Below are 26,328 nucleotides of genomic sequence, written 5' to 3' on the forward strand. Positions count from 1 at the left end.
GTTGCAAAGCATTACACAACAAACAAAAAGGCACTCGCTGACATCCTCAATGACTATAATGGTGAAATAACTTATGATAGAATTCATGAGTTCATAAAGCCGCAACGCGGCGAGGACGAAGTCCATGCAAGAGCATTTCCTTTAAATGACGTTGCTATTGACTTATATCATAGACGTTCAATACCTCATGAAGTAAGAAGAGAAATGTTTGACATAACAAATGCAAACGTTGGTCATACTCGTAAAGCTCTTTCACATGACGTTCGTCAAGAGATGTTTGACATAACAAATGCAAACGTTGGTGAAACAAGAAGAGCTGTACCACATGAAGTAAGAAGAGAAATGTTTGACATAACAAATGCAAACGTTGGTGAAACACGAAAGAGAGATGACACACTGAAACAACAGAGAAGAGAGATGTTTAAAAGTGCTATAGAACAAGTTCGCAAAGCTAATAATGTCATTCGTTCCATTGACGACAAACCAAAAGAAGGTGAGAGATGGTTAAAGAAAGATGAAGAAAATAGGAAGAGGAATGTGAAGTCAGGCAATAGACTCATTGACTTTAACATCGAAGCTTTAGATGAACCAAACAGAGACTACTTACACAAACATTTCGGTAAGGTTTTCATGAGACTCTTAGAGAAAATTAAAATAAACTCCCAACAGAGATGGATGGTATGTTATAAACTTGGTGGAAAGTATGAATGTTCTACGTTAAACCTCAATAATATTGGAACATTACTACATCAGCTCTTGAAGGAGAACTTTATATCAGAGATAGAAGCAAATGCTGCAGGTATTGTTGAAATGCACTATGACTTCTTCTTGACAAACATAAAGAATCTTACTGAAATAAAGATGTATGATTTAACAGAATATGAAGGCTTAACGATGTCAGATGTAAAGAAAGGCAAACCAAAAAAGAGACCATATAGAGATGAAAGCACACTGACAAATGACCAGAAAGCCATTTTGGAAGCTCTTAAGCAAACAGGAAACCCAGCACTTATAGAAAGCTTTTGGAAAGATAATGGTGAAAAGAAGTTTTATAAGAAGAGAAGCGGTCAGTTCTGGAAGTATCTTTGCACATTACCTATAAATCTTGAACGCTACCAAATCTTCAATGAACTGAACAAAAGAACTGCAACACTTATGACAGAGGACAATTGTTTCGTTTATGCTTGCATTCAGGCTGGAGTAAATGAAGAAACTATTGACCACATGAGAGAAGTCATTCGTGTTAGAGACTTTCCTCAAAGTAAAGTACAAGAAATTTCTGACGCAACAGGTATAGCATTTAATGTTACCATTGGTTATTCAATGACTCAAGACATAATGAAATAAAGAGATATATACCAAAAGAATGCGAAACTGTTAGAACTATTGACTTACTTCTTGTTGAAGACCACTACATGCTAAATGAAAGACTTCCAATGACAACATATTTCATTCGAAACTATAAAGAAATTCTCAAAGCTTGTGGTGGAATGAACATTGAGAAACAGATGAAGATATACAAAGAGAGAAGATAAATATGTAGTTCGTTATGATAGAACACACCGTATGGGATGTTATGAAAACATTGTGGGAGTGCAAATATTTCGAACCTATTTCTTATGGAGAACTTTTCACATATACGACTGACTTATATAAACAGAACCTTGCACCATTTAAAGATTTGACATATGCTCCAAAGTATTGTGTACAACTGAAGAAGAAAGCAGAGTCAAAAGAAGTAAATAAAGCTAAATGTAAATTCATACCTGAGCACGTTTTCTTTGCTGACTTTGAGTGTAGTACGGATGGCTTTCATAAAGCTTTTAACATCTGTTATGACAGTGAAGATGGTTCAGTTAGTGAAAGTATTTGGGGTCAAAACTGTGCAACAGAATTTTTGGAAAGACTTCCTGACAAGAGTTTAATATATTTCCATAACCTCAGTTATGACATAAACTTCATCTTAAGACACATGACAGAAGTGAAAGGAACTCCCATCATTAAAGGTTCACGAACAATGCAAATAACTGGTTTATATAAAGGACGGGCAATTATTATAAAAGACTCTTACAGTGTTATAAATAAGAAGCTTAAACTATTTCCTGCTATGTTTAACTTACAAACAGGACCGAAAGAAGTATTTCCATATAACTACTACAGCAGTGTTTTGTTAGCAAATGACAACAGAACTGGTGTCATTTCTGAAGCATGTAAGTTTATCCATGATGCAGATACATTTATGAAGAACATAGATTCCATCAAAGGTTGCAGAATAGATGAAAACCACTTCGACTTAGAAAAATATAGCACGTTTTACTGCAAACAAGATGTAAGAATTTTAAGAGAAGGTTTTGTAAAGTTCCGCAATGACTTATTGAAAGAGTTTGATTTAAACGTTTATGACTACGTTAGTATTTGTTCTATTGCTAACAAATTGTTTGAGAACAGAGTATACTTCCCGAATGGAAATCTTTATGACCTCTCAAATAAACCAAGAGAATTTATTTCGAGATGCATTCAAGGTGGAAGATGTATGTTGTCAGATAACATGAAACAAAAGAGCAAAAAGAAACTCATTGCTGACTTCGACACTGTTTCATTATATCCTTCAGCTATAGCAAGACTTTATACTTTAGAAGGTATTCCAAAAGTATTGAAGGAAGAAATGTTAAGCACAGAGTATCTCATGAGACATTTATTCGATGACGACCAAAAGGAACCCATTGGTGAAAAGTTTATGTCTGGCTTCTTTGTTCTCATTAAGATAACAGAGATTGGTATACCCAGACACTTTCATTTAATAGTTTGCGACCCTGAACTAAATCCAGAACTTAACGTTCCAAGAAGTTCAAACACTTGCTGTCTCATGTATGTTGACCATATAACATTACAAGACCTCATAAAATATCAAGGTGTCAAATGTGAAGTGTTGCAAGGATACTATTACGATGGAAACAGAGATATGAGAATAAGAGATGAAGTAAAGAAGTTGTTTGAGTTAAGGTTAAAGTATAAGAAAGAAGAAAACCCCTTACAAGAAATTATAAAACTCATTCTGAACAGCATTTATGGCAAAACTATTCTATCTCCTATTGAGTCAAAAATAACCATAGTAGATGACAAAGATGCTATAAGATATGCTATAAGAAATTACAACCATATAGTGAAGTTCGAAGGTTTGGATGGTTCAGATAAAACTATTTTCAAGCTAACGAAAAGCATTTGCAGACACTTTAACTTCTGTCCACTTGGTGTTAATATTCTGTCTATGTCAAAACGTATTATGAATGAAGTATTCTGTACTGCAGAGGACATGGGTTCAAATCTTTTACCAGGATACCGACAGTATGCACTTATATAATGAAGACATCCCAAAGCTTGCAGCAGAGTTTAAGAAGAGATACGGTAGAGAACTTATAGGAAAGAACCTTGGTCAATTTCATAGCGACTTTGCAGAAATAACACCTGGAAAACAAAGTTTAGCTTATAAAAGTATTTTCTGTGGAAAGAAGACCTACATAGACTTACTCACTAACGATTTAAATGAAGTTGCATTTCACTGCAGAATGAAAGGCGTGAAGCAAGATGTTATTGCTTTAACCGCTAATGAAATGTTTCCTGAAGCTATACAATGCTATTACAATGAAGATAAGAACATTCACATACCTGTTGGAACATATGACAAAGACTCTGAGTTCAGTTTAATGAAACTTTACAAAGCACTTCATGATGGTCAAGAGATTGCATTCGACTTATGTAAGTCATGTCAACCTTGCTTTGCTGAAAAGTTCAACTTTTCAATAACGACTAAAACAAGCTTTATTCGTAAGTTGAAGTTCTGAGGTCATTTATTTTTGTCAGCAATGAGGTCATTCGTGATAAAAATAAAGCTAGCGTAGATTTTACAATACTGCGATGGTAGAGTTTAAGAGTTGTGCTTCAATGTAGAGACAGTCCTTCCCATCTGGAGGCAAGAACACTGGACATTTATGGTCATGAGTGGAGTACATGTCTATCCAAAACTCACGATTGAAGCCAGTTAATTTATAGTATTTAGGGTTAGGAAGTGGTGAAGTTCTTGTATGACCAATGAACTCATTTTCAACGCCTTTGGCTATATTAGAGTAAAGTATTGCTTGCTTTCTATCCCAAATGCCAGGTGTTACAATCTTTGAAAATTCATTTTTCCTCGGAAGCATTGCATCATAATTGAAAACATTCTTAAAATCATCACTTGGTTCGGAGATTTGAAATCTTATACGTAATGGATTTTCTTTCTTTTTAGCGACTTCATTGAATGGTGAGAATACAATGAATTGACAGTCATGAGTTCCATCTTCATTTTCATTAAATTCATAATGAAAGTCTATAAGTTGTGGCTGACTACCTTCTTCTTTCAGTTGTGCAAGAAACTCACGTAAAGGCTGTAAAGTTTGTACTTCAATGTTGAACTTTTTCTCGAACATCTCATTAAATGAAATCATACATTGCAACAATGTTGTATCGTCTTTAAAGTATTTGTATATGTGAATGTTTTGGGCGCTTAAAGACTGTTCGTCATTTTCTATCTCGACTTGAAGTATAAAGTCAACCTTTCTGAAAGCACGTGTTATATACATAGATGTTATGCCAATGTACTTCTCTTCATTTATGTTCACAATCCAGTCTGTTGGAAACTTAAACGTTACTCTGTTCCCCTTTATTTTGACGTCAGGGTTTTCACTACTGAACGCAACAGTAAAGGTATTTGTCTATACATTTAATTCGGATAAAAATAAACCATTTACTCTTTCTTTGCTTCAGCTTCTTTAGCTTTTGCTTCTTCTCTAGCTTTTTTCGCCAGCAAACGTGGGTTCTTCTGTCTTCCAGCAGCTAATGCAGCTAGTTGTTTTTCACTAAGTTTTCTCTTTGGTCTCTCTGGCTTTTGTTCTTGTTTTTGTTCCTTCAGTTCGGATAAAATTTGCTCACGAATTTCTTTCTTCAATGCTTCAACATCTATGACCCCTTGGGTCTTGTCCGTAGGATTGTCTGAGTCATTTGACTGCAGATAAAAAACTAAATTAAAACTTTAACCGATGTAAAATGAGCTTGTCAAAATCAGAGCGAGAGTCTATTATATTAAATGACGCAAGAGGAATACAACATCCTTTCTATTATGTAAGTCAGAGTAAAGATGGTAAAATATACGTAAGAAAAAGAAAGGTTCCATTAGCGAATGCAGAGAGCGACAACATTAAGGTGCATGGCAAGGGTGAAGTCCACGAAGCCCATATAAAACCTTCTGTTCAAACTGAGCAAAAAAACAAGAAGAAAAGAAGCCAGATGTACTTTCAATAACGAACCAAGAGCTTATTGCAAAGTTCGTGAATTTCATTGAAAAACAAACCGAGTCAAAGAACCCTGACCCACCAGTGAAAGAAGTTGAGACAAAAGAGAATGTACAGTTCATTGAAAATGTCAAGAAACAACTTCCACCACGAATACCAAGAAGAAGAGTGAGAATAATGAAGTAAATAGATATTTTTATCTGAAGTAAATACATGCAGAACGAACAGTTAAACGAATTTACTCCAGCAGAGCATATTCATCAGATTCGCTCATATTTCGATATCATAGACAATGCAGTTCAAATTGGTGACACTAATAGAAAATATTCTGACGCAAAGATTCCATCACAACCTGGAACTGCTAAAGATAACACATGGGTAACATTCAATCTCTCACCTCCTGGTGAAAATATGTTGGACCTTTACAATACATTCATTACGTATAAAATGGAAGGTCAATTTATTGTAGATAAAGAAATTGGTTCAGGTTCCAATAAAACAAACCCACCAGGATTTTGGATTGGTTTCGATGACGCTTTCTATGCAGTTGCTGGATATCAAATCCTTGCAAATGGTCGTATCGTATATTCTCAAGACAACGCAAGAGAAGAAGCATATATAACTTCAAACTCACAAACTACCGAACAAATAAAGAAAGTAGATGTTTTTCAAAGACTCGACATGAAGATGTATGGAGTCATTCGGGAACATGCAGAACAGGACAAATTGTTAGTGGTCCAATTACAGCAGGAAAATCATTTGATTTTAAGCTTCGTTTAAGAATTCCTGTTAGAAGATTCCTTCCATTAGAAGCTATTCGATTTATTCCAGCTTTTGCAGGAAACATTCAGCTTAAAGTAAAGTTCAGTAGCGACGCCTTACAATGCACATCTATATCTGTAAATGATATCATTGCTTTCAATCCAACTCTTAAAGTTGCATTTGCTTCAGATTCAAATCCACCGACAAATAAATTTGTTCCATGGAATGAACCATTCACTATGATAACGAAGGCAGTAGAAGCTAGTGGAACAGTTACTATTACAACTGTAACCCAGCAACTATTTCGAACAAAGATGGATTTTAATGAATGTTTCATTCATCCAAAGTCATTCTCTTTAGACCCTAACATTTATACAGAACTTGTAGAACATTATACAAACGAGGCTTTATGTTTTCCTGTTAAAGTTATGGATTGGATTCCTATGGACGGTTCATTCTCAAAGAATACAGATAGTTCAAGTGCAACATTTACAGCAGCTTATACGCCTATTAATGTTAAAAGTATTTGGGCACTATTTAGAAAGAAAGACAACTATTATGTTAATTTTGAGAACCCTAAGTTTAAATATCTTCAGCTTTCCATGGGAGCTTATGGAAATATGCCTGCAGAACCTGAAAAATCATATGGACCTGTATTTTATGAAATGGTTGCGAACGCTTGCAATACAAACAATGATATGATAGGATTTAATGAAGATGTTATGAGGTCATTGGTGGATGATGGTAGTGTGGAACATAAATGGGATAGCTATGACAACACACATTTCTTATGTGGTTTTCCAACAGAAGTGGACTTTTGCTTCCAGCAAGGTCAAACATCTACTGCTCCAATAACATACAAATTGTCTGTTAAAGGACCTATTGAACTAGCAACTGAAAATGTACCAAAGCCACTTATTGGATTTATGAGGGATTGTTGCTTTGCAATACAAGTAAGACAGTCAGGCATACCAATAATAAGACTTGACGACTATAACTTAGCACGGACGACAGTGAGGAATAAAGGATGAACGTTTATTTTTAAAGCTTATAAATGAGTTCTTCATCAAGCTCTCGTGAACCTTCACCATCTGTGAAACAAACTTTACCAAACGATTATGGAGCACCTATTGAATATTTCTTACGAGCTGCACAATGGCAAAGAGCAGTTTCACCAAGGTTAGGTGTTCCACCAGCTCCTGTCAAAAATAGCATTTGGTCAAGTCCTTATATAAGATATGGTCTCCCACTAGGTTTGCTAGCTACAGCAGGAGCAGTAATGATGTTGAAAAGAAACAAAGCAAATGTTATAAATAATACTGAAGTAGCTGAAGTTAAACAAACTCCAACACATTCGCCAAAACCAACGCCTTCACAAGCAAAACCTTCAATAACTCCTGAACCTATGGAAGTACAAACTCCTGTTCAAAAGTCAACTCCTAAACCGACTCCAACATTTAAACCAGAACCCACGCCTCAAATAAATCGTAAAACTCCTGCGTTTCCTTACTGAAAAAATAACGTTATTTTTATTTAATATTAAAATTTTTATTTGATTGAAATGACGACTAAAGTCACTGAAGCAATGAAACAAAAGTTTTTGGTAGAATACATTAAATCAGGAACTATTCCAGAAGGTTTTTACATTCATACTATGAAGGATGGTAGAGTTCAGTTTAGAAAGATAAAGCAACCATTAGATAAAGAAGGAATTTTGAGAAAGATTAAACTTCATGAAGACAACATTGCTGAACTTAAGAAGAAGCTAGAAGAGTTGGAGAAAGGAAGAGAGTTATAAAGTAATGAATTCAACGGGTGAAAAAAGAGGTGAAAAAACAGGTGAGATCTCACCACTTCACCTAAATTTATTTTTTCACCTCTGACAACGTTTATTTTTAAGTTTATTTTTTATTTTATTTTTATATAAATGACGAAAACTATTGAGATAACAAACTACAACGGTCATGAGTTCAAGAATTTGTTCTTTGTTCCTCGTGAAAATACATTCTATCAGATACGAGGGAGAAAGGGTAAAGTTAGTTTAAGCATTTATGAAGGAATGAAGAATGGAAAGTTTATACAAGCATACGATACAAACGGTAAACGTGTTTCATTAGCTTTGTCAAAACTTACTAACATTTATTTTGACAGTAACTTTGACCTATATGAAGAAGAAAGTGAGTCAGAAGAATATGAACTGTTATGTGAAGCACAGCAATGGGAGGAGTTGCAATACTTTTGTAAGTGAGAACGTTTATTTTTTACATTAGTGAGGTGAAGTGGTTGGCGGCTTTATAAATATTTAAGGTTAGGTTGGTGTTTGTGTTTGTGTTGTAAAATATACGTTAACGGTTTTGTAAAGTGTCAAATTCACAAGTATTGCGTACGGAGGAACGCAGTGCCTCCGTACACGAGACTTGTATACTAACTGAACAAACCAAAATAACCATCTTCTTATCTGGTTATTGTGAAGATGAAGACAATTCGGACGAAGAAGAAGAAGAGGAGGAAACAAGCGAAGACTCAGACGATATCCAGTTCATTTCCATCCGTAAAAAACATTAAAGCAAACATTTCAGAATAAAAACCTCATTTTATACTAAACATCTTCGGGGCTAGAGGGCACGAAGTGCCTGGAAGCCCCACTCCCTTTTTTTTTTTTTTTTTTTTTTTTTTTTTCCAAAATTATATTTTTATATATTATTTTTCATATGTATAAATCATATAATCTATATCTATGCAAATCTCATCTAAAATTTTTTGAAACAAACCGCTACCATTTTATAATGGTCCATCTTAAATTCATCATAAATTCTGGTACATGTTAGTACCAGAGTCTTCAAATCTCAAACACTCTGGTACCAACATGTACCAGACGCGAGTTTCCAATGCCCTCGTACGATTTTCTATTAAGATCTTCTTGAATGAGAAGGTCTTCATAGAAACTCGTACGAGGGCTTCTCTTTAAATACTCTGGTACCTGCTGGTATCGGAGTCGACTTTACAGCCCTTTCCCCAATTTTGAAGCTGGGGAAAGTTTTCAAGCAATGAAAGGGAAGCTCTCGCTATGAGGTGAAAATCTAGAATTTTTACCTCATAGCGAGTAATCCTTTGTTAATTGCTTGAAAACTTTCTTCAAATTATCAAAATTTCGAGGAAAGTTTCCTTGCTTCAAAGCAGAGATGGAGCCCTTTGAGCCACTGCATATAGGTCAGTGACTCAAAAATACTCCATCTCTACTAAAACGCCAAAATTTGGGTCGCAATCTTTGAAATGCGACGCAAGTTTTGGCAATTTCGCGAGGGCTTGCTCCATTTGGTGCATAGATTCACACTCTATGCACCAGATGGAACAATTCTTTCGCTGACAGCGGTAAACTTTGTCTGAATAGTTTAACATTCAGACAAAGTTTCCCGCTGTCAGAGAGGGAATGGAAGGGTAAGAGGTATATATTCATAATGTATACCTCTTACTCTTCCATTCCCTCAAGAAAGTTCAAAAACTTGGTGCAATCAGAACTGATTGCACCCAAGTTTTTGAACTTTATATAAGGAATTGTTGGCTATGATGTACTGATTCATGATCAGTACATCATAGCCAACAATTCCTTCGCAAACAGTGGGAAACTTTGTCTGAATAGTTTAACATTCAGACAAAGTTTCCCGCTGTCAGGGAGGGAATTAGAGGGTGGGAGATATATAGATAGACTATAAATCTCTCACCCTTTAATTCCCTCAAGAAAGTTCAAAAACTTGGGTGCAATCAGAACTGATTGCACCCAAGTTTTTTGAATTTTGTATAAGGAATTGTTGGCTATGATGTGGATAGCCGCTGCCAGACCAAATGAATTAACCGTTGTGAATAACGTTTCTGAATCTTTATTTAAAAAGATAAAATATCACGATTTTGGCTGCGTTAAAAATCAAAGAATTGATGTTTTTGTCAAAAATCTTTTAGAAGAAGTTGCACCCAATTACTTTTATCGTATTAAAAAAAAAAAAAAAAAAAAAAAGGTAGTGGGGCTTCCAGGCACTTCGTGCCCTCTAGCCCCGAAGATGTTTAGTATAAATAAAAAAAAAAAAAAAAAAAAAAAAAAAAAAAAGGTAGCGGGGCTTCCAGGCACTTCGTGCCTTCTAGCCCTGAAGATGTTTAGTATAAATGAAGTATATATTCGGAGGGCTTCCAGGCGCGTTACGCCCTGAAGATGTTTAGTATAAATGAAGTTTTTATTCGGAAAATTGTTAGTCTTCTTGGTCGAAAACATTATATAATGTTTCACTTTTCACAAATTATATATGTTTTCATGCTTTGTCACTTTTCTGTCACTTTTCAGGTAAAAACATTTTTATTATTATATATAAAATGAATTTTACAAAACCACCGTTACCGTTCTTTGGAAATAAGAGTAGATGTAAAGATATTATATTGAGAGAACTTAAGAAACTACCGAATGGTCTAACATTTGTAGATTTGTTCGGTGGAAGTTTCTATATATCCCATTTGTGCCATACAATATTCCCAGACTCAAAGATTATATGCAATGACTTCGACAACTATATGGACCGTCTCAAACATATACCAGACCACAAACAATATATTGAAAGAGTTAAAAGAAAGATACCTATAGGTAAGATGGAACGTATACCATTAGATAAGAAAAATATTGTGAGAAGGTTTTAAAAAAGCAGAATATATAGACTGGATAGTATATCTTCTAGACTATTATATAGTGGTTCTATAAGAGTTCATGACATTGAAACACTTATGTCAAAAGTTTTATATCTTAACTATACAAATGTTTTCAAAGAGGACATAGATAAATATATTGAGGGTATAGAGTTTGTGAGATGTCATTGGACAGATTTGTATGAAAAATATAAAGACAAGGAAAATGTTTTCTTTATAGTGGACCCGCCGTTCTATAACACATGGGATTTTCAATACCAAGTAGACTGGACTTTGAGAGACTCTTTAGAAACTTTAGACGTTATACATAACCATCCATGCTTTTACTTTACATCCGATAAAAGTGGTTTGGAAACCGTTATGAGATGGTTAGAGGACATACATGACTATGAGTTTATATATGACAAGATAGAATATGAGAGAGGTCCTATAAACCGGAGAAAGTGTCAAACAAAGAAATTTTATTAGTAAGTAAATGTGGTTTGAAATAGGACTACTTGTTTTAGTTTTTTCCATTGTGTCATTTATTTCTTTGACGTGGCAGAAAAGTACAGAGAATATGAAGATGAACCAATGCCTGCAAATGTTCAGTATATGTACTCGTAAGAGATATTTTTATCTAATATTAAATGGACGCACAGAACTTAGCGAATGCACAGCAACCTGGACAACCAAACCCAGAGAATATTCCAAATGAAGTTAGAATACAAACTGCAATGGCAAACTATGGTCAAGTGCCAACAGATGTACAAATGCAAACTGCCATGTCAAATGACGCTGCGTTAGGTTTGCCACCATGGTATGCAAATATGAGATGGAAAGAGTTTTATACAAACCCTGAAGTGGGATATAAACAACTTTATGCAGATGACGCGAACACAGGAGTTGACCCAGAATATGTTTTCTACCAGAGGAGAAACAGAATGTATGAGCTCCAGTTAAAGAATGCTATGGAACTCAACAGGAAACGTAAGAGACTAGGCGGACATTAGATTTTTACATATAGTAAAATGGGTTTCTTCAGTAGTATTGGAAACTTCTTCAGAAGAGTTGGAAGAGGTATATGGAATGGAATAAAATCTGTCGGAAGAGGAATTTGGAACGGAGTCAAAAATATTGGTAAAAGAGTAGGTCAGTTCGTTGGTATTATACCTAAAGACCCTGAACCAGAAGAGCAAGCTCCTGTTATACAACAGCCTGAACCTGCACCACAGTCTAGTTGGCAACCAAATCCAACACCTCAACCGTATTAAAAAATTATATTTTTACCGTTCGATAGTAGTTGTATATGAAACTAAGTTCTAAGTAAAACGCATGGTATAATGGAATTATTCTTTTTCTTCCATCTGTAGTAAACCATACTTGAAAGTCTGAAATACTTCCACTTGGTGGTTCGTATAACTTTGTAGGTTTTTCGTAAAAGTCATTTGCCAAGCATAAGAAAGAGTTTTGGGCGCCAGAAAATGAAGCATGAACAATAATAGCATCTTGGTCGAAAACATTTTCATATGTTCCATTAGGGTTTTCGACTTCATAAAAGTCTGGGTGTACTGGATATGCTGCAGGCTGATTTAACATCCTCATAAATCTATACCATGCCAAGTTGTTATATTTTGTAGAAATATAAACGTTTTCTCCAAGGTCTTCTATTCTATTGATTTTAACAGTTGCATTTTTCCTGTCATAAATAATATCGAGATGGTACTCTCCTTCGTCAATGTTATACTGTTTTGCATATTCGATATAGATATTGTTTATTTTTTCTTGAAAAGCTTGAAGAGTTGTTTCTAAGTTTACAAGCAAACTAACTTGTAAAAGTTTTCCCTGTTCAAATTTCTCATACATACGTTTTTCTTTGTTATAGTATCGAACTTCAAAACCGACCGTAAATGGGAAACCATGTATGGCTTCTGAAATGAACTTCATTCTACGAAAGCCAATAGCTTTTGTGACAGATGGGTCTCTTAGCCATCTTAATGGGTAGTCAAAACGATAGCCTTCATGCTTTACGGTCTCTGTCTCAAACTTTTGACCGACATTAGTAAAAAGTTCATCTAATGGTTTAGTTGTAGCAACTCTTGAATTTTCTTTTTCTATTGGAAGCATATTTTATCTAGAATAAAAATGTCGAAAGATATTGCTTCCATGAGAGAAATACAACACAACCGACAACTCATTATGCAAGCTCTAAATAAGAACACAACAAACTTTTCAAACTACTCTAAGATATCTGAGTCATTGAAAGAAGGAAACTTAAAACTGACATTAAACCCAATGACAGATGAGTTTCTATTTCAAGACAAGAAGAACAATACTGTCTGTATAAATCCAACAAAAGGAACTTTAAACGAGAAACCTATAAATGAACTTCTTTTGAAAGCAGATGTTGACAACAAAGCTGACAAAGAATATGTAGACGATGCAATAGCAAAAGAAGAAGAAAGAGCTAACAATGCTTATGCAACAAAAGAACATACTCATCCTGAACTAGCAGACAAAACATATGTTGACAATAAAATGTCAAGTGAAGTGACAAGAGCTGAAAACGAATATTCTAAAAAGACTCATACACATTCTATATCTGAAATAACAGACTTAAACGTTAGCCTTGAAAAGAAAGCAGATAAGGAATATGTGGCTAGTAAGTTAGAGAAGAAAGCGGATAAGGAATATGTGGATGAAAAAGATAACGAAATGAAAGAAAGGGTTGACTGGTACCATGAACGGACATCGAAGATTTTAAAAACTAAAGCCGATACAGGATGGGTTTCAGGATGTTTAGACCTTAAAGCAGATAAAACTTATGTTAACGATGAGTTAGAGAAGAAAGCAAATAAGACTCATACACATACAAGTTTTACAACTGTTGCTATAGAAAGTATTGAAGGAACGGTTGAAGAAACTGGTGGGGATGCATTATATTGTAAACCTCCTAACTTTCCACAAGGTTTAACATCGGATGACGACATAACGACGATGAAAAACATTAGATGTAAAGATGTTTATGTCATGAAGGATGAACATAATATTAAATTCACTGCTCAAGATTTATATGACAAGAAAGCAGACAAAACAGAGCTTCAAACATTAAAGACAGAAATACTTCAAACATTATATCCTATAGGCTCTATTTATACGTCAATGAACTCAACAAATCCAGAAACAGTTCTGGGTTTTGGAACTTGGACTCAAATAGTCGACCGGTTTTTGTATTGTGCAAACTCTTCAAAGGAAACAGGTGGAAGTAAAACGATTTCAGGTGAAAATTTACCTGCACATAGTCACTACATAGATTTAAGTACATCTCAAGCAGGTTGGCATAAGCATAGATATTGGGATTGGTCAGCAATGATAAAAGGTAAAGGATATGATGTTAAAGACAACGTTAAGTTTGCTATAGATTGTTACTGGAGTAACACTGAGGGAGGAGGAAACCATACACATCGCGTTTCAGGATATACGCAAACAACGGGACAAAGTAAAGACTACATGCCACCTTACATGACAGTTTACGCATGGTATAGAAATGCTTAGTCGTCATTTTCAACTTCTTTAGCATATTCGTCAGGAGTTGTCTTATATTTGTTAGGAACTGTCTTTGAAAGTATACCACCTTGAACTTTGACAAGTTTGAAACGAGGTCTGACAATAGTCGTTTTATCTTCTGCTTGCAGTCTGTACATTTTGCCATGTTTGCCTAAAACTTCATAATATTCTCTTGTATACTTTCTTCTATTTTTACGAACACGAATGTGAGTACCTGTCGGGTTCCCATTGTTGTCATAGTCAATAGTATTTTCATATGGGTCGCGTTTAGGTATTTCTATTTTTACTTTGTCACCTTTCTGAAGTTTGAAGCCCGGCATTCTTTCTTGTTTGTCTCTTTTGACTAAATTATTAAATATATAGTCTTTCTCTAAGTCAGGGTTGTTTTTCATTTCTTCGGGGAGTGGTTTCCCAAACCTTTTTGTTTACGGCTATTGTAAATATTTAAAACTTGTCTCATCTTTGCCATGGAGAAGTGTCTATATTTGTCGTCATATGACATTTCATTTGCTTCACCACCTTGTGGTTGGTTTAAGTCTCTTAACATTTTTATACATCCGTCAATGACACCAAGAGCAGAATGGTTTTGGTCGACAATGAAATATTGGTTTACATTTTTTGAACGCAGATAGTTTTTTACATCATCTGATTTGAAAGAACTTTCACAGTCAGATGTCAGTTTTGTTGGATGGTATTTGTCAACGAATATTGTCAAAGCAGTTTTCACATCTAAAATATTTTTGGACCATAATGGTATGGCTTCACAGTATCTTGTGTTTTGACCAACAAATATTAACCAGTATGGTGGTCCATCTTCTCTATACCTCGGAATGTTTCCAAGATATCCATAAACCAAGCATTTGGTGTTGAACTAAAGATTTTTATCATGAGTGCTTTCTTTGTCGCTTTAGAAACATAGGGGTCCTTGTTTGGATTCGTCATTTTTTACCCTATAAGAAATGGGTTTATTTGGCGCATTAGCAGGAGTTGCATCCAGATTTTTGCCCGCAGTGGGAACAATAGCCAGAGGTGTATTTGGAGTTGGAAGGAAGATTTTGAGTACATTAGGTATACTTAAAGAGAAAGCACAACCTATTATACAAACTGTACAGAAAGGTTGGGATGTAGCACGAGATGCAACAAATCTTATTCCAAATCCTGAAACAAGAGGAAAAGTTCAAGGATGGATGGACAATGTAGGAAGACAAGCAGGAAACTATTATAACAAAGCAAATGACTACTATAACCAAGCAGGACACTATATGGACCAAGGTGAAAGATTCTTTAACAGAGGATATAACCATGCACAACAATGGGTAAACAATAACCAACCTCAACCGCCTCAAACGTGGGGAATGTAAAGTTTTTTACTGAGATGAAATGAACAATACAGCATTGAGACAAATGGGTTCAAGATGGATTTGTCGACTTCCAGCAGTTACACAACGTGTTTGTCAAGTTCTTCCTATACCTCAGGAAGTTTTAGACCGACTTAAAAAACAACAACAACCAGTTGAAAACAAACCAAACTAAATTTTTTTACTGAGATGAAATGACCGAAGAAGTTGAAACGGTAGATTTGACACCACAAACAAAAAGTTCAGAACCATTGTCAAAACCTGTCAAAGAACTTACCGATGAAGAGAAAAATTCAATAATAGAAAGTGCCAGGTCTGGAAATACAAACCCTAACTACAAAGTCACTTTTCATAGAAATGGAACGGCAAGTATCTCAAAAAAGAAACAGACTCTCACAAATAAAATATTGAAGTCTGAAGGAGCTTTCGAGACAACAGATGGAAAAGTTTACTTCACTGACCAACAGTTCATTATAGAACATCTCATTGACTTAGAGTCAAAATATTCTAAACTTTACAACAAACACAAAAAGTTGAAAGGAAAACAAAAACAAATGGCATATGATATTTATGAAGATGTTGACGACACAACTGTTCCTGCAGGTGAAGTAAAGTCAGAGGAACCGAAAAGTGACGAAAAACCGATAGAAGAAGAAAAACCAAAAACTGAAGATAAACCAAAACCAAAGTTTAGTTTCCAAACTAAACCAAGTCAACCTTCATTAGCTGGTATGGGTTGGCGTCAAAGACTTATGGCAGCAGGCGGTTATGTAAAGTAAAGAAAAAAATATTTTTTTTATTTTTATAAAAATGCCCCATATAGAATGGATAGAAAATCTGCTAGAATAAAAGCAGAGTTGCAAAGATATGGTTGGAGAGTTTCGAAGAATTTTAAATATAGGAAGGGAAGACCCATAAAAGTCTATGACAAATTGTCTGGTCTTCGCTACGAAATGGATTTGGAAACAGCACGTGCAAATTATCCAAACAGACTAGAGAGGTTAGAAGAAGAACGTCTTATGAACATGCCTTTCGATGTTAGTGAACCTCAAGTTGAAGGACACGACGGCTTTGCCAGATTCTACTGGAAACATGACGAACAATTGCATCCTTTGAGAAGGAAAAAAGGTAGTGCAGAGGATGGTCATGCTCCCATGGAAAGAACAAGATATGCATATGAAAAGTATCGTGAAGTTAGAAGTCAAATTACATCTGGTCGAACCTTTACAGTAAACTTTGACGAAGGAAAGAACAAAGAAGGCTTCATGGGTGTACTTGCTGCCATACAAGACGGAAATAAGAAAGGACACAATCTCAGATTGACCATAACAGATTTGGATGGTCACATTTACTATGCACATGGCAATGTCACAACAGCTGCAATGCTTCTTGACGCTTTCAAGACTACAAAGAGAGAACAAATGGTTGACTCCGACTCAGACATTTTGAATGCAATTGAAGGAATTGCAAGTGTCAAGTTCGAATGGTACCAACCTAACCCTCAAGCAGTCAGACAACATGTTTGTTAGATGAGAAATATGAAGTAAAAACGTTTTTAAAACAATATATTTTTACATATATTAAATGCTTCAGGTTGAAAAACAAAGAACAAAAGTAGCAGATACAAAACCGTTAGACTATATCTTTACAAATGCTGGTATGACTATTTCAGATGAAGAAATTTCATCCCGAGCTTACAGGTTTGACTATCCAGTTCGTTGGCTTCAAAGTCCTTCAGATGCAAAGGCAATAGGATTTAGAAGAGTTTTGTTTTCAAATAGAACTAACGCATTTATGTTCGCAGTATATTTTCATGGGCAGTATAAAGGTTCTGATGGTCTAATAGACAAATTTGACGAAATGAGAATCTTTACAGTTCGTTCAGACGAAAGTCTTGAGAAAACTCTAAATGACTTTCAAACTCAAATGAACAAATATTATTGGGAATTTCAAGAAAAATACGACTCTTTACTAAATGGAACATACTATCTGAAACTAGAATATGACAAGATGAACTCCACCGTTTCATTTCAAAGGATTGAAATTAACCTCCAAGAGATACAGAGTTTTTATTTTGGGAAGTAGACAAACGTTCTTGGGCACAATTCTTCGGTTACTAAACCAGAACGAACCATTACCACCAGATGGTCCATTTAAATTTATACTTCCACCAGCAGATTTGATGGTTTATAGAAACGTGTTTGACCCTCAAAATGTTATGTGTCATGCAAGTTTCAGTTCAAGCAACAATAGTTTTCTATGTATTGGTAAGGACTTTTATGACTTTGCTTCTAAATTCTACGAACCATCTAGTAACAGTTTCTCTGACTTTCAAGTTTGGTTCACAACAAATGGTGTGCAACATATTATTCCATTGTACTATGACTTTTATCTCGAATTGTCTTTCATATATAACTACGGAAAAGTGCTGAAAAAGTATTGAATGTGAAGATATTAGAAAATAACATTTTTTCTAACATCGTAGAAAACTCATGAAAACAATTTATTTTTAAAACAATATATTTTTTTTATTTTATTTGAAATGTACGCTGAGTTTGTTGGAGAAGACCGTTGGGAAACTTGTTTGTTAGATGAGAAATATGAAATTCACTGTTGTGAGTCATTTGAAGTCAGAAACAAAAAGACAAAAAGAGTTTTAAGCGAATGGGAGCGAAATGACGGATATGCTGATATGAAGATGGGTGGAAAACACTATCTTAAACATGTTGTCATTGCAACTCATTTTATACTGAATCCTAACAATTTACCTTTTGTAGACCATATAAACCATATAAGAAACGACAATAGACTTGAAAACTTACGTTGGGTCACTTATTCTGAAAACAATAAGAACAAAGGTAAATTTGGAGATATAGTATTCGAATTTGTCGACGAACTAGAAGATGAAACAATTGAAATTACAGACTATGGCAAGCATACGTTGGAGTTTTACTACTATAGCGAAGAACAAGACTCTTTCTACTTTTATACCGGCGTAAACTATAGGAAATTACAAGTATATTTTACTAAGGCGGGCTATGCTTATGTAAACACTATAGATACAGATGGAAAATACGTTCGAATACTTCTTAACAAATTCAAGAAGCTATATGGCATACCATTTTAAAACAATATATTTTTACATATATTAAATGCTTCAGGTTGAAAGAATATGGTGGAGCCAAAAGTGGCTCGACCTCAAAACAAGCATTTTATGAGCTTACAAAGGGTGTTATGAATGAATTCAGCAACATATATCCTGACCTCGTTCATTTTGTTGCTAAATTCAGTAAAAATATAATTTAGGTGAAGAGGTGACATCTCACCCGTTTTCTCACCTGTTTTCTCACCTCTTGAATTTTCATGAATTTTATATATTAATGTTTTGTCAAGACTTCTTCGTAAATGTTTTGTCAAACATGAACGGAAATGTTTTGTCAAGACTTCTTCGTAAATGTTTTGTCATGATTTCTTCATCGTAATGAGTGTAAATGACCCAAAAATATAATTTAGGTGAAGAGGTGACATCTCACCCGTTTTCTCACCTCTTTTCTCACCTCATGAATTTTCCCGAAATAAAAAAATAAAGTTAGTTTTATTTTTTTTTATTTTTTTATTTTGTATAAAAGATATGATTTCAACAATCGGCACAACAACAATTCAAACAACAGCACCAAACTCTTTAGTCATGAATCCTACGTCAATGTTAGTAGAGATGAAAAACTTCATTCCTTCTTCATATACTTTCGAAACAAAAATCCAGAAGATAAAGCAGGAATTGTTAACATGTAATTTAGACTGTAGTGCGAAAGATGAAGAAAATGAACAGTATCTTTATGAAATGCAGGACATTATTGACCATTTACCTAAACTACCCGAAATCCAACAACAAAAACTCACTATTCCCGAATTTGACGAAATAGAAGTCAAAGCAACTGACTCGGTAGAAATAAAGAAGTTCATACGAAAGGTAAACTATGAATTCCTTGGTTTTCATTGCAACCATAAGGTTATGGACAAAGATTGCGATATGGTATATAAGAATGTTTCTGACATATATAAATCTGAAGAATTTAAGACCTACGACAACTTTGTTTCATTAGTTGCAAAATGTGTTTGGGAAATAAGAGATAAAGATAGAAGAGGTAAGGTATGGCATGAACAGTTTAAACCAGCAGCTTTTGAGTTAAAGAAAACCATTGACGCCTTGGTTGTTTTAGCAGGTAAGGTTTCAGAATATAACGCAAAAATGAACCCGCAATGTTCTAAATGTAAAGCAGCAATGAGGAGATATAACTACTCCGTCAAAGAGATAGAAAGAATGAGAAACGACTATGCAGATTTAAAGAAAGAAGCAGAAAAGCCAGCAGAAGATAAAATGAACATGTTAGAATTTCTGAACAAAAACTATCCAACTGCAGAAGATTTCCTTCTATCTGACGTCAAGAAGAAGTATAAAGAAACTTTCGGCATTGTTAAAACATTCGATGTACTGACAGAAGAAATAGAAGCTACGAAACTGTTTAAGATTTCAAATATACATCGTACAATTCATGTAAAGCGCTTATAAAATAACAGGTGAGAAAACGGGTGAGAAAACGGGTGAGATGTCACCACTTCACCTAAACATTATTTTTATTGAATTCAGCAACAAAATTCTGAGTAAAATAATTTTTAGGGCATGTGTCAAACCGTTGAGTTTTCACAAAATTTAAAAAATAACTTGGGTGAGAAAACAGGTGAGAAAACAGGTGAGATGTCACCTCTTCACCTAAACATTATTTTTGTCTGATTTACGCTCATTACGATGAAGTCTTGACAAAACATTTACGAAGAAGTCTTGACAAAACATTTACGAAGAAGTCTTGACAAAACATTTACGATGAAATCATGAAAATTCAAGAGGTGAGAAAAGAGGTGAGAAAACAGGTGACATCTCACCTCTTCACCTAAACATTATTTTTATTGAATTCAGCAACAAAAATCATGAATTTCCTTAAGATAGAAAAAATAAAGTTAGTTTTTTATAAAATATTTTTTTTATTTTGTATGTAAAGACATATATGTCAAACATTGAGTTTGAAACAGTTAAAAAGATAGACAATGACACCAAAGTGGTTAGAATAGGTGATTTAAACGTAAGATACTCAAAGAAATACAACAAATATTCTTTGTCAGACATTATATTTCCATCTGGAAAGAAAACAAAGGACTGGGTTAGAAATGCTTCAACTCAGAAAATTTTGACAAGAAATCCTGAGCTTATGATATCGGTAAGATTCTATGGAACTACAGCATATCTTATAGACAAAAGTCTTATACCAATAGTTTTGTTATGGTTAGACCCAGTTGTTGGATATAACTTCATAACTTATGGTTCATTCGATACGGAACGTTGCAGTGAAGGCTTACTTTACATCGTTCAGAAACCGAAGGACTTCAATACAAAGAGATATAAGATAGGAAGAACATATAATATAACTCAAAGATATGACTCTACAGTCAATAGAGTCAAGGTTGTGTTCGTTAACGATATGAGAGCTGCTGAAACAGAACTACTTGAAAAGTTTGAGAAAATGTATGGTGCTCCCACGAAAGGTAAAGAAACGTTTGAAGTAGATGAGATAGATAAAGCTATAAAATTATTTGACGAAGTTGCTGAAAAATACATGTAAAGCGTTTATTTTTGGTCTTTTGTGAAAGATAGAAAAAATAAAGTTAGTTTTATTTTTATTTATTTTTTTATTTTGTATGTAAGGACAGATATGTCAACATCAGAGAACACAACAACAGTTATAGTCCATGAAGCTATAAATGAAGAATACGAGTACATACAGTTTAACAAACAACTCCGTCTCATTCGTTCGGTCAAAGACGATATGTACCAAATGCAAAGTATTTTGACAGCATGTTTTGCTCCAGATACTAAGCTTCCTAAAGACTGGTTTAGGAACCAAAGCACACAAGAACTTTTGAGCGAAGCACAGCGAGACATACTTTTTTCTGAAAACAGTGAAGAACAGCGAGTAGGTAAAAAACCCCAGTCGCCAAAACTCTATGAAATCGTGAAAAATTGCCAAATGGTTTGAGAGGATATTATGTACATAGACTTCTTGTAAATGCTGTTGCAATGTGGGCTTCGCCTCGTTATGCTTGGAATATTTACAGACTTCTTGACGAATTCATAGACAAGAACGTGAAGAGCTAGAGAACAAGCTTGAAGCAAAAGACAAAAGCATTCAGAAAAGAATACCACGGTCGGTACCAAAAGGAAAGGAAAAGAACTATAAGTATATGATTTATACTGAAGAGATGGAAAATGAAGAAGATAAAGATATGGTTATGTTGCATTTAGTCAGAAGAAACAACAAAAGCTTTTACGACCTTGCTAAGATTTACAAATCTGACAGAAATTGGTTCTATCGCGAAAACTTACCGATTTCAATGACCCCAAATGAAGATGTGAAACAAATAGTTCAAGATACTTTACCTCAAACACACTATGATATTAAAGGTTGTACAATACTTACATTCAAAGAAGATTTGTCATTGTTAAAGGAAAAAATAACAGAGTATTTTGACAACTTCAAACAAGTAGAGTAAATGAACCATTTATTTTTCAAGCTTGACTTCAGATGGCTCAAGTAGCTCAATTAGGTAAACTGCCTCGTCAAATCCTTCTGGCATTCCGAGTCCTTCCATCCGACAGAAAAAGTTCTTCCTTCCGACAGAAAAAATTTTTCCCGACGACAAGAAAAAATTTTCCCGACGACAGGAAAAAATTTTCCAGTTGTCCGTCCGTAAACCATTCAAATTTTCGAAAATTGAGAACTTTTTGGTCGAACTTCAGGAAAAGTTTTTCCTTCCAACAAAAAAAATTTTTCCTTCCGACAGGAAAAGTTTTTCCCGACAACTGGAAAAGTTCTTCCTTCCGACAGGACACAAACGAATGTCTCACGTCTCTCTTCCTGAATGTCTTCCAAAGCCAGAAGAACCGACAGCCCCAGCACCACAACAGACTTACTAAGACTAAACACTTACATTTTTCAAGCTTGACTTTTTACAATTTGAACTTTGTTCGCGTAGATATGAATTCTGAAAGAAGTATGAGGGTCTTGTATGACTTTGTACTTCTCCCATAGTTCATGTCTGTCAAACTTACCTGCCATGGACTCTTTCATAAGTTCCATGAAATCGTCTTCGGACAATCCGGGGAAAAGTATAATGTCAGTAAGTATTCTTTTAACATCCTTACTTAAACTCTTTGCTGTCTGTACACATATTACGACTGAGATGTTAAAGTGTCTGAGCTTCTTAAGAATTCGACACATGTCTTGTTCTCTGTTCTTTAACAAAGGATGAGAAGCAAAGTCATCTAAGATAAGAAGACATCTATGAGGGTATGTCTTCCAATCGTAAGATTGCAATTTCTTCGAAATGTATTCTATCTCTTTCTGTTTGTTTCTGAAGTGTTTCTTCTCTAATATTCTCTGCATTTCCTCATTTGGGTCTTTAAACTTAGAATTTATATACTCATTTATAGCATTGTACTTCAAAACTCTTCTTTGGTACTTCTTTATCCAATCTAACAACTCAGTATCTTTATACATACTAACTTAGACTTCTTTATAATATCTTTGAACGAAATTGACGGTTTGGTCAAATTGACCAGAAGTACTACAAATGACTACTAACTCATAGAATGGGTTCTTCTCATCTAGTTCTTGTTGTTGTGCAGCCATTTTAAGATAAGTGAAAGTCTTACCCGACCCAGGTGGTGCAATTAGACCTGTTATACCATTCTGAGCAAATAAGAACTTGTCATGTATAGGCTTTATCTGAGCATTTTCTAACTTCCTCTTGTTTTGTTTAAAACATTCTCAAATTTCTTGTCAATGTCAGCAAACTTTTTTTCTAACATATTTTTAGAAAAATTAAAATTTTTATCTTTTAGAAAATGTCTAGCGATTTCGCTATCTATATTCGAGACAAACTTTTTGACAGCAAAACATCTGTCGACCATAAAATCTTACATAGTGTAAACAAGAAAGGTGAATTTGTTCTAAAGTTCTGTTTCTGGGAATATGACAAGAACCATAAAACATTACAAAGAGCAGTCTTAAAATTTGTCAATGACAGACTTGTTGACAGAGATGACGCCGATTGGAAAGATGAAGTCCAACAAAAGTTCTTAGAATGCAAAGAAGACACATGCGCTGTTCTTGAAGATGAAATAGAAAACAGAATAGAAGAGCTATTAAAGGACAAAGAACTTTTACAAAAATATGGTTCTGAGAAGTTTGACATAACTCCACCAGAAAAGAAGAAGAGAGAAAAGAAAGAAAAGAAAGAAAAGAAAGTAGAAGAAGAGAAGAAAGAACCAGAGCCAGAGAAAAAGAAATTTGACATGTAAAAATAAAATTTTATTTTTAGAACATTTCTGGGTCAATGTCAATGTTCTCTTCCTCTTTAGGAGCAAACACCGGCTTAGACTCAAAAATCTTTTTTACCCAATTTACCTTGAACTTCAACTATCTTAGACTCATAATATTCATAGTCGTCTGTCTTCTTTGGTTCATAAGGTATAACAAGTTTGTATGCTTTGCCTTCTTTAAGGTTTGAGAACCTTCTGTCAAAACTTTCTTTGACTGCTAACAAACCTTCTATGTCTAAGTCTTCAAATTTCGCACCATTTTTAGTCACAATAGCAAACTTAACTGGTTCGATGTTCCAAACTTTGCTGAATGAAGACTTTTCAAAATGGTAGAAGTAAACATTCAAATAAGCGAATGGGTCTAGTTCTTCTTTAAGTCCTGACATATATTTGTTGACTGAAATATATTTCGTCATCTTTTCTATCGGATAAAAAAATATTTTTTTTAAAAACGTTTTAAAATGGTATGCCATATAGCTTCTTGAATTTGTTAAGAAGTATTCGAACGTGTTTTCCATCTGTATCTCTAGTGTTTACATAAGCATAGCCTGCCTTAGTAAAATATACTTGTAATTTTCTATAGTTTACGCCGGTATAAAAGTAGAAAGAGTCTTGTTCTTCGCTATAGTAGTAAAACTCAAACGTATGCTTACCATAGTCTGTAATTTCAATTGTTTCATCTTCTAGTTCGTCGACAAATTCGAATACTATATCTCCAAATTTGCCTTTGTTCTTATTGTTTTCAGAACGAGTAACCCAACGTAAATTTTCAAGTCTATTGTCATTTCTTATATGGTTTATATGGTCTACAAAAGGTAAATTGTTAGAGTTCGGTATAAAATGAGTTGCAATGACAACATGTTTTAAATAGTTTTTCCCACCCATCTTCATCATAGCATATCCGTCATTTCCCTCCCATCCGCTTAAAACTCTTTTTGTCTTTTTGTTTCTGACTTCAAATGACTCACAACAGTGAATTTCATATTTCTCATCTAACAAACAAGTTTCCCAACGGTCTTCTCCAACAAACTCAGCGTACATTTCAAATAAAATAAAAAAATGTTTTTTTAAAAATTTACTCAGAAAAATTTTTCTTTGTATATACGCCGTTCTGAACATCTAAAAGATTTTTGACATTTGCCAAGAATGTTCGTTTAGACGCTGTCATATAACCATATTCTTGACAATATTGTTTATACGAATCGTACAATGACCTTTCATCTAATGACACAAAGTCAGTTTCATCTATGAACAGTTCATATACACTCTTGTTTGCTTCTAACAATGTTTGTCTCTCTTCGGTATGTGGAATTTGTCTTGGATTGAACTTTGAAATATCTAATGTCATGAAATATGAGAACAAGTGGTTGTAAAAGTCAGATGTCAAAGTTTCTGCTAAGTCGTCAAAATATTCTGTATCTTGCATATGAGAATCTGACGTTCTGACAACTACATATCTTCTGTCAGAACTTTCTAACTTCATCGGAACAGCATTGTTTGAAACCATAATGAAGTTTGCAACATTTTCACAAACTCTTTGGTCTTTATATTTTCTTTCAACAACTCCAACTTTATCTGTTATAAGACTCTTCAAAGCATCTGAGTTCAAAACTTTTGTTGTATCTATACTTTGAAGTTCATTGCAAACTATAAGTTTCATATTCTCTATTGAGGAGTTAAACTTGCCACAGATGTTTTCTAAGTTTGTCATATTCGGATTCGAATAACCTTCTAACAGTTTGCACAAAATATCTGTAAAGAATGTGTTCTTACCAGTTCCTTGTTTTCCAATTATAATGAGAGCAGTTTCATTTTTAGCACTTGGATGTTGTAAGATGTTTGCAAACCAACATAAGATATACTCATAAACCTTTTCGTTTCCATTGCATATAATTTCTTTGACATGGTCTAACCAAGCTTCTATAATTTCTTTCCATTCTACTTGTTCGTATTTATATCCAGTGAAGATAGAATAGAAGTTTGGAGAAGGTGTATAGAACTTTATACCTCGAACTGAAAAATCTTCTAACTTTGACAATAAGATATCCCAAGCATCTAACATCTTCATTCCAACTTGTACAACTTTTATTTTCTTAAGTTTCTGTCTACATTCTTGTTCAGACACTATTGTTGCTCTTGGTTTGTTAAAGACAACATCCCATTCTTTCATAACATAACATTCTGGGGCAGAGTCAACATAAATGACTAAACGTTT

At 34.3% G+C, this 26,328-nt stretch overlaps 15 protein-coding genes and 8 pseudogenes across 23 annotated transcripts, besides 4 other annotated features; 19 read left to right on the top strand and 4 right to left on the bottom strand.

The window, feature by feature from the left end:
* Positions 1-8,519: part of a mobile genetic element that runs on past the window's edge.
* On the top strand, positions 205-971 carry TVAGG3_1078770 (annotated as a pseudogene). The gene has a single exon. A coding segment is annotated over exon 1 (767 nt).
* TVAGG3_1078780 lies at positions 1,973-2,928 on the top strand (annotated as a pseudogene). Its single transcript has one exon. A coding segment is annotated over exon 1 (956 nt).
* Positions 3,567-3,842, top strand: TVAGG3_1078790 (organellar and viral DNA polymerase type B; the record flags this gene model as incomplete). Its single annotated transcript, XM_051256599.1, has 1 exon — positions 3,567-3,842. The coding sequence occupies one exon, from the start codon at positions 3,567-3,569 to the stop codon at positions 3,840-3,842; it is 276 nt and encodes a 91-aa protein (XP_051076179.1).
* Positions 3,903-4,466, bottom strand: TVAGG3_1078800 (uncharacterized protein; the record flags this gene model as incomplete). Its single annotated transcript, XM_051256600.1, has 1 exon — positions 3,903-4,466. One exon carries the CDS (start codon positions 4,464-4,466, stop codon positions 3,903-3,905), a length of 564 nt encoding a protein of 187 aa, XP_051076180.1.
* Positions 6,329-6,898, top strand: TVAGG3_1078810 (annotated as a pseudogene). The gene has a single exon. A coding segment is annotated over exon 1 (570 nt).
* TVAGG3_1078820 (repellent protein 1 family) lies at positions 7,144-7,602 on the top strand (the record flags this gene model as incomplete). The annotated part of the gene is made up of 1 exon (XM_001295085.1): positions 7,144-7,602. The coding sequence occupies one exon, from the start codon at positions 7,144-7,146 to the stop codon at positions 7,600-7,602; it is 459 nt and encodes a 152-aa protein (XP_001295086.1).
* TVAGG3_1078830 (uncharacterized protein) lies at positions 7,651-7,887 on the top strand (the record flags this gene model as incomplete). The annotated part of the gene is made up of 1 exon (XM_001295086.1): positions 7,651-7,887. One exon carries the CDS (start codon positions 7,651-7,653, stop codon positions 7,885-7,887), a length of 237 nt encoding a protein of 78 aa, XP_001295087.1.
* Positions 8,017-8,337, top strand: TVAGG3_1078840 (uncharacterized protein; the record flags this gene model as incomplete). The annotated part of the gene is made up of 1 exon (XM_001295087.1): positions 8,017-8,337. One exon carries the CDS (start codon positions 8,017-8,019, stop codon positions 8,335-8,337), a length of 321 nt encoding a protein of 106 aa, XP_001295088.1.
* A 250-nt stretch (positions 8,520-8,769) lies between the features above and the next one.
* Positions 8,770-10,083: a mobile genetic element.
* Positions 10,084-10,161: 78 nt separating this feature from the next.
* Positions 10,162-10,262: a terminal%2Cinverted (terminal inverted repeat of Maverick-3 transposon ID:TVAGG3_1078860).
* Positions 10,162-26,328: a mobile genetic element.
* Positions 11,405-11,767, top strand: TVAGG3_1078870 (uncharacterized protein; the record flags this gene model as incomplete). The annotated part of the gene is made up of 1 exon (XM_051256601.1): positions 11,405-11,767. One exon carries the CDS (start codon positions 11,405-11,407, stop codon positions 11,765-11,767), a length of 363 nt encoding a protein of 120 aa, XP_051076181.1.
* On the top strand, positions 11,786-12,028 carry TVAGG3_1078880 (serine threonine-protein phosphatase family; the record flags this gene model as incomplete). Its single annotated transcript, XM_051256602.1, has 1 exon — positions 11,786-12,028. The coding sequence occupies one exon, from the start codon at positions 11,786-11,788 to the stop codon at positions 12,026-12,028; it is 243 nt and encodes an 80-aa protein (XP_051076182.1).
* On the bottom strand, positions 12,252-12,881 carry TVAGG3_1078890 (annotated as a pseudogene). The gene has a single exon. A coding segment is annotated over exon 1 (630 nt).
* Positions 15,281-15,682, top strand: TVAGG3_1078900 (uncharacterized protein; the record flags this gene model as incomplete). Its single annotated transcript, XM_051256603.1, has 1 exon — positions 15,281-15,682. One exon carries the CDS (start codon positions 15,281-15,283, stop codon positions 15,680-15,682), a length of 402 nt encoding a protein of 133 aa, XP_051076183.1.
* On the top strand, positions 15,702-15,854 carry TVAGG3_1078910 (uncharacterized protein; the record flags this gene model as incomplete). Its single annotated transcript, XM_051256604.1, has 1 exon — positions 15,702-15,854. The coding sequence occupies one exon, from the start codon at positions 15,702-15,704 to the stop codon at positions 15,852-15,854; it is 153 nt and encodes a 50-aa protein (XP_051076184.1).
* Positions 16,063-16,458, top strand: TVAGG3_1078920 (annotated as a pseudogene). The gene has a single exon. A coding segment is annotated over exon 1 (396 nt).
* Positions 16,633-17,208, top strand: TVAGG3_1078930 (uncharacterized protein; the record flags this gene model as incomplete). The annotated part of the gene is made up of 1 exon (XM_051256605.1): positions 16,633-17,208. The coding sequence occupies one exon, from the start codon at positions 16,633-16,635 to the stop codon at positions 17,206-17,208; it is 576 nt and encodes a 191-aa protein (XP_051076185.1).
* On the top strand, positions 17,264-17,683 carry TVAGG3_1078940 (annotated as a pseudogene). Its single transcript has one exon. A coding segment is annotated over exon 1 (420 nt).
* TVAGG3_1078950 lies at positions 19,343-20,249 on the top strand (annotated as a pseudogene). Its single transcript has one exon. A coding segment is annotated over exon 1 (907 nt).
* TVAGG3_1078960 (organellar and viral DNA polymerase type B) lies at positions 20,944-21,354 on the top strand (the record flags this gene model as incomplete). The annotated part of the gene is made up of 1 exon (XM_051256606.1): positions 20,944-21,354. One exon carries the CDS (start codon positions 20,944-20,946, stop codon positions 21,352-21,354), a length of 411 nt encoding a protein of 136 aa, XP_051076186.1.
* On the top strand, positions 21,445-22,282 carry TVAGG3_1078970 (annotated as a pseudogene). Its single transcript has one exon. A coding segment is annotated over exon 1 (838 nt).
* On the top strand, positions 22,315-22,821 carry TVAGG3_1078980 (uncharacterized protein; the record flags this gene model as incomplete). The annotated part of the gene is made up of 1 exon (XM_051256607.1): positions 22,315-22,821. The coding sequence occupies one exon, from the start codon at positions 22,315-22,317 to the stop codon at positions 22,819-22,821; it is 507 nt and encodes a 168-aa protein (XP_051076187.1).
* TVAGG3_1078990 (uncharacterized protein) lies at positions 23,637-24,092 on the top strand (the record flags this gene model as incomplete). The annotated part of the gene is made up of 1 exon (XM_051256608.1): positions 23,637-24,092. One exon carries the CDS (start codon positions 23,637-23,639, stop codon positions 24,090-24,092), a length of 456 nt encoding a protein of 151 aa, XP_051076188.1.
* Positions 24,570-25,154, bottom strand: TVAGG3_1079000 (His-Me finger endonucleases family; the record flags this gene model as incomplete). Its single annotated transcript, XM_051256609.1, has 1 exon — positions 24,570-25,154. The coding sequence occupies one exon, from the start codon at positions 25,152-25,154 to the stop codon at positions 24,570-24,572; it is 585 nt and encodes a 194-aa protein (XP_051076189.1).
* TVAGG3_1079010 (Poxvirus D5 protein-like family) lies at positions 25,189-25,824 on the bottom strand (the record flags this gene model as incomplete). The annotated part of the gene is made up of 1 exon (XM_051256610.1): positions 25,189-25,824. The coding sequence occupies one exon, from the start codon at positions 25,822-25,824 to the stop codon at positions 25,189-25,191; it is 636 nt and encodes a 211-aa protein (XP_051076190.1).

The sequence above is a fragment of the Trichomonas vaginalis genome (genome assembly GCF_026262505.1).
Source record: "Trichomonas vaginalis G3 chromosome Unknown ctg_131, whole genome shotgun sequence".
NCBI lineage: Eukaryota > Parabasalia > Trichomonadida > Trichomonadidae > Trichomonas > Trichomonas vaginalis.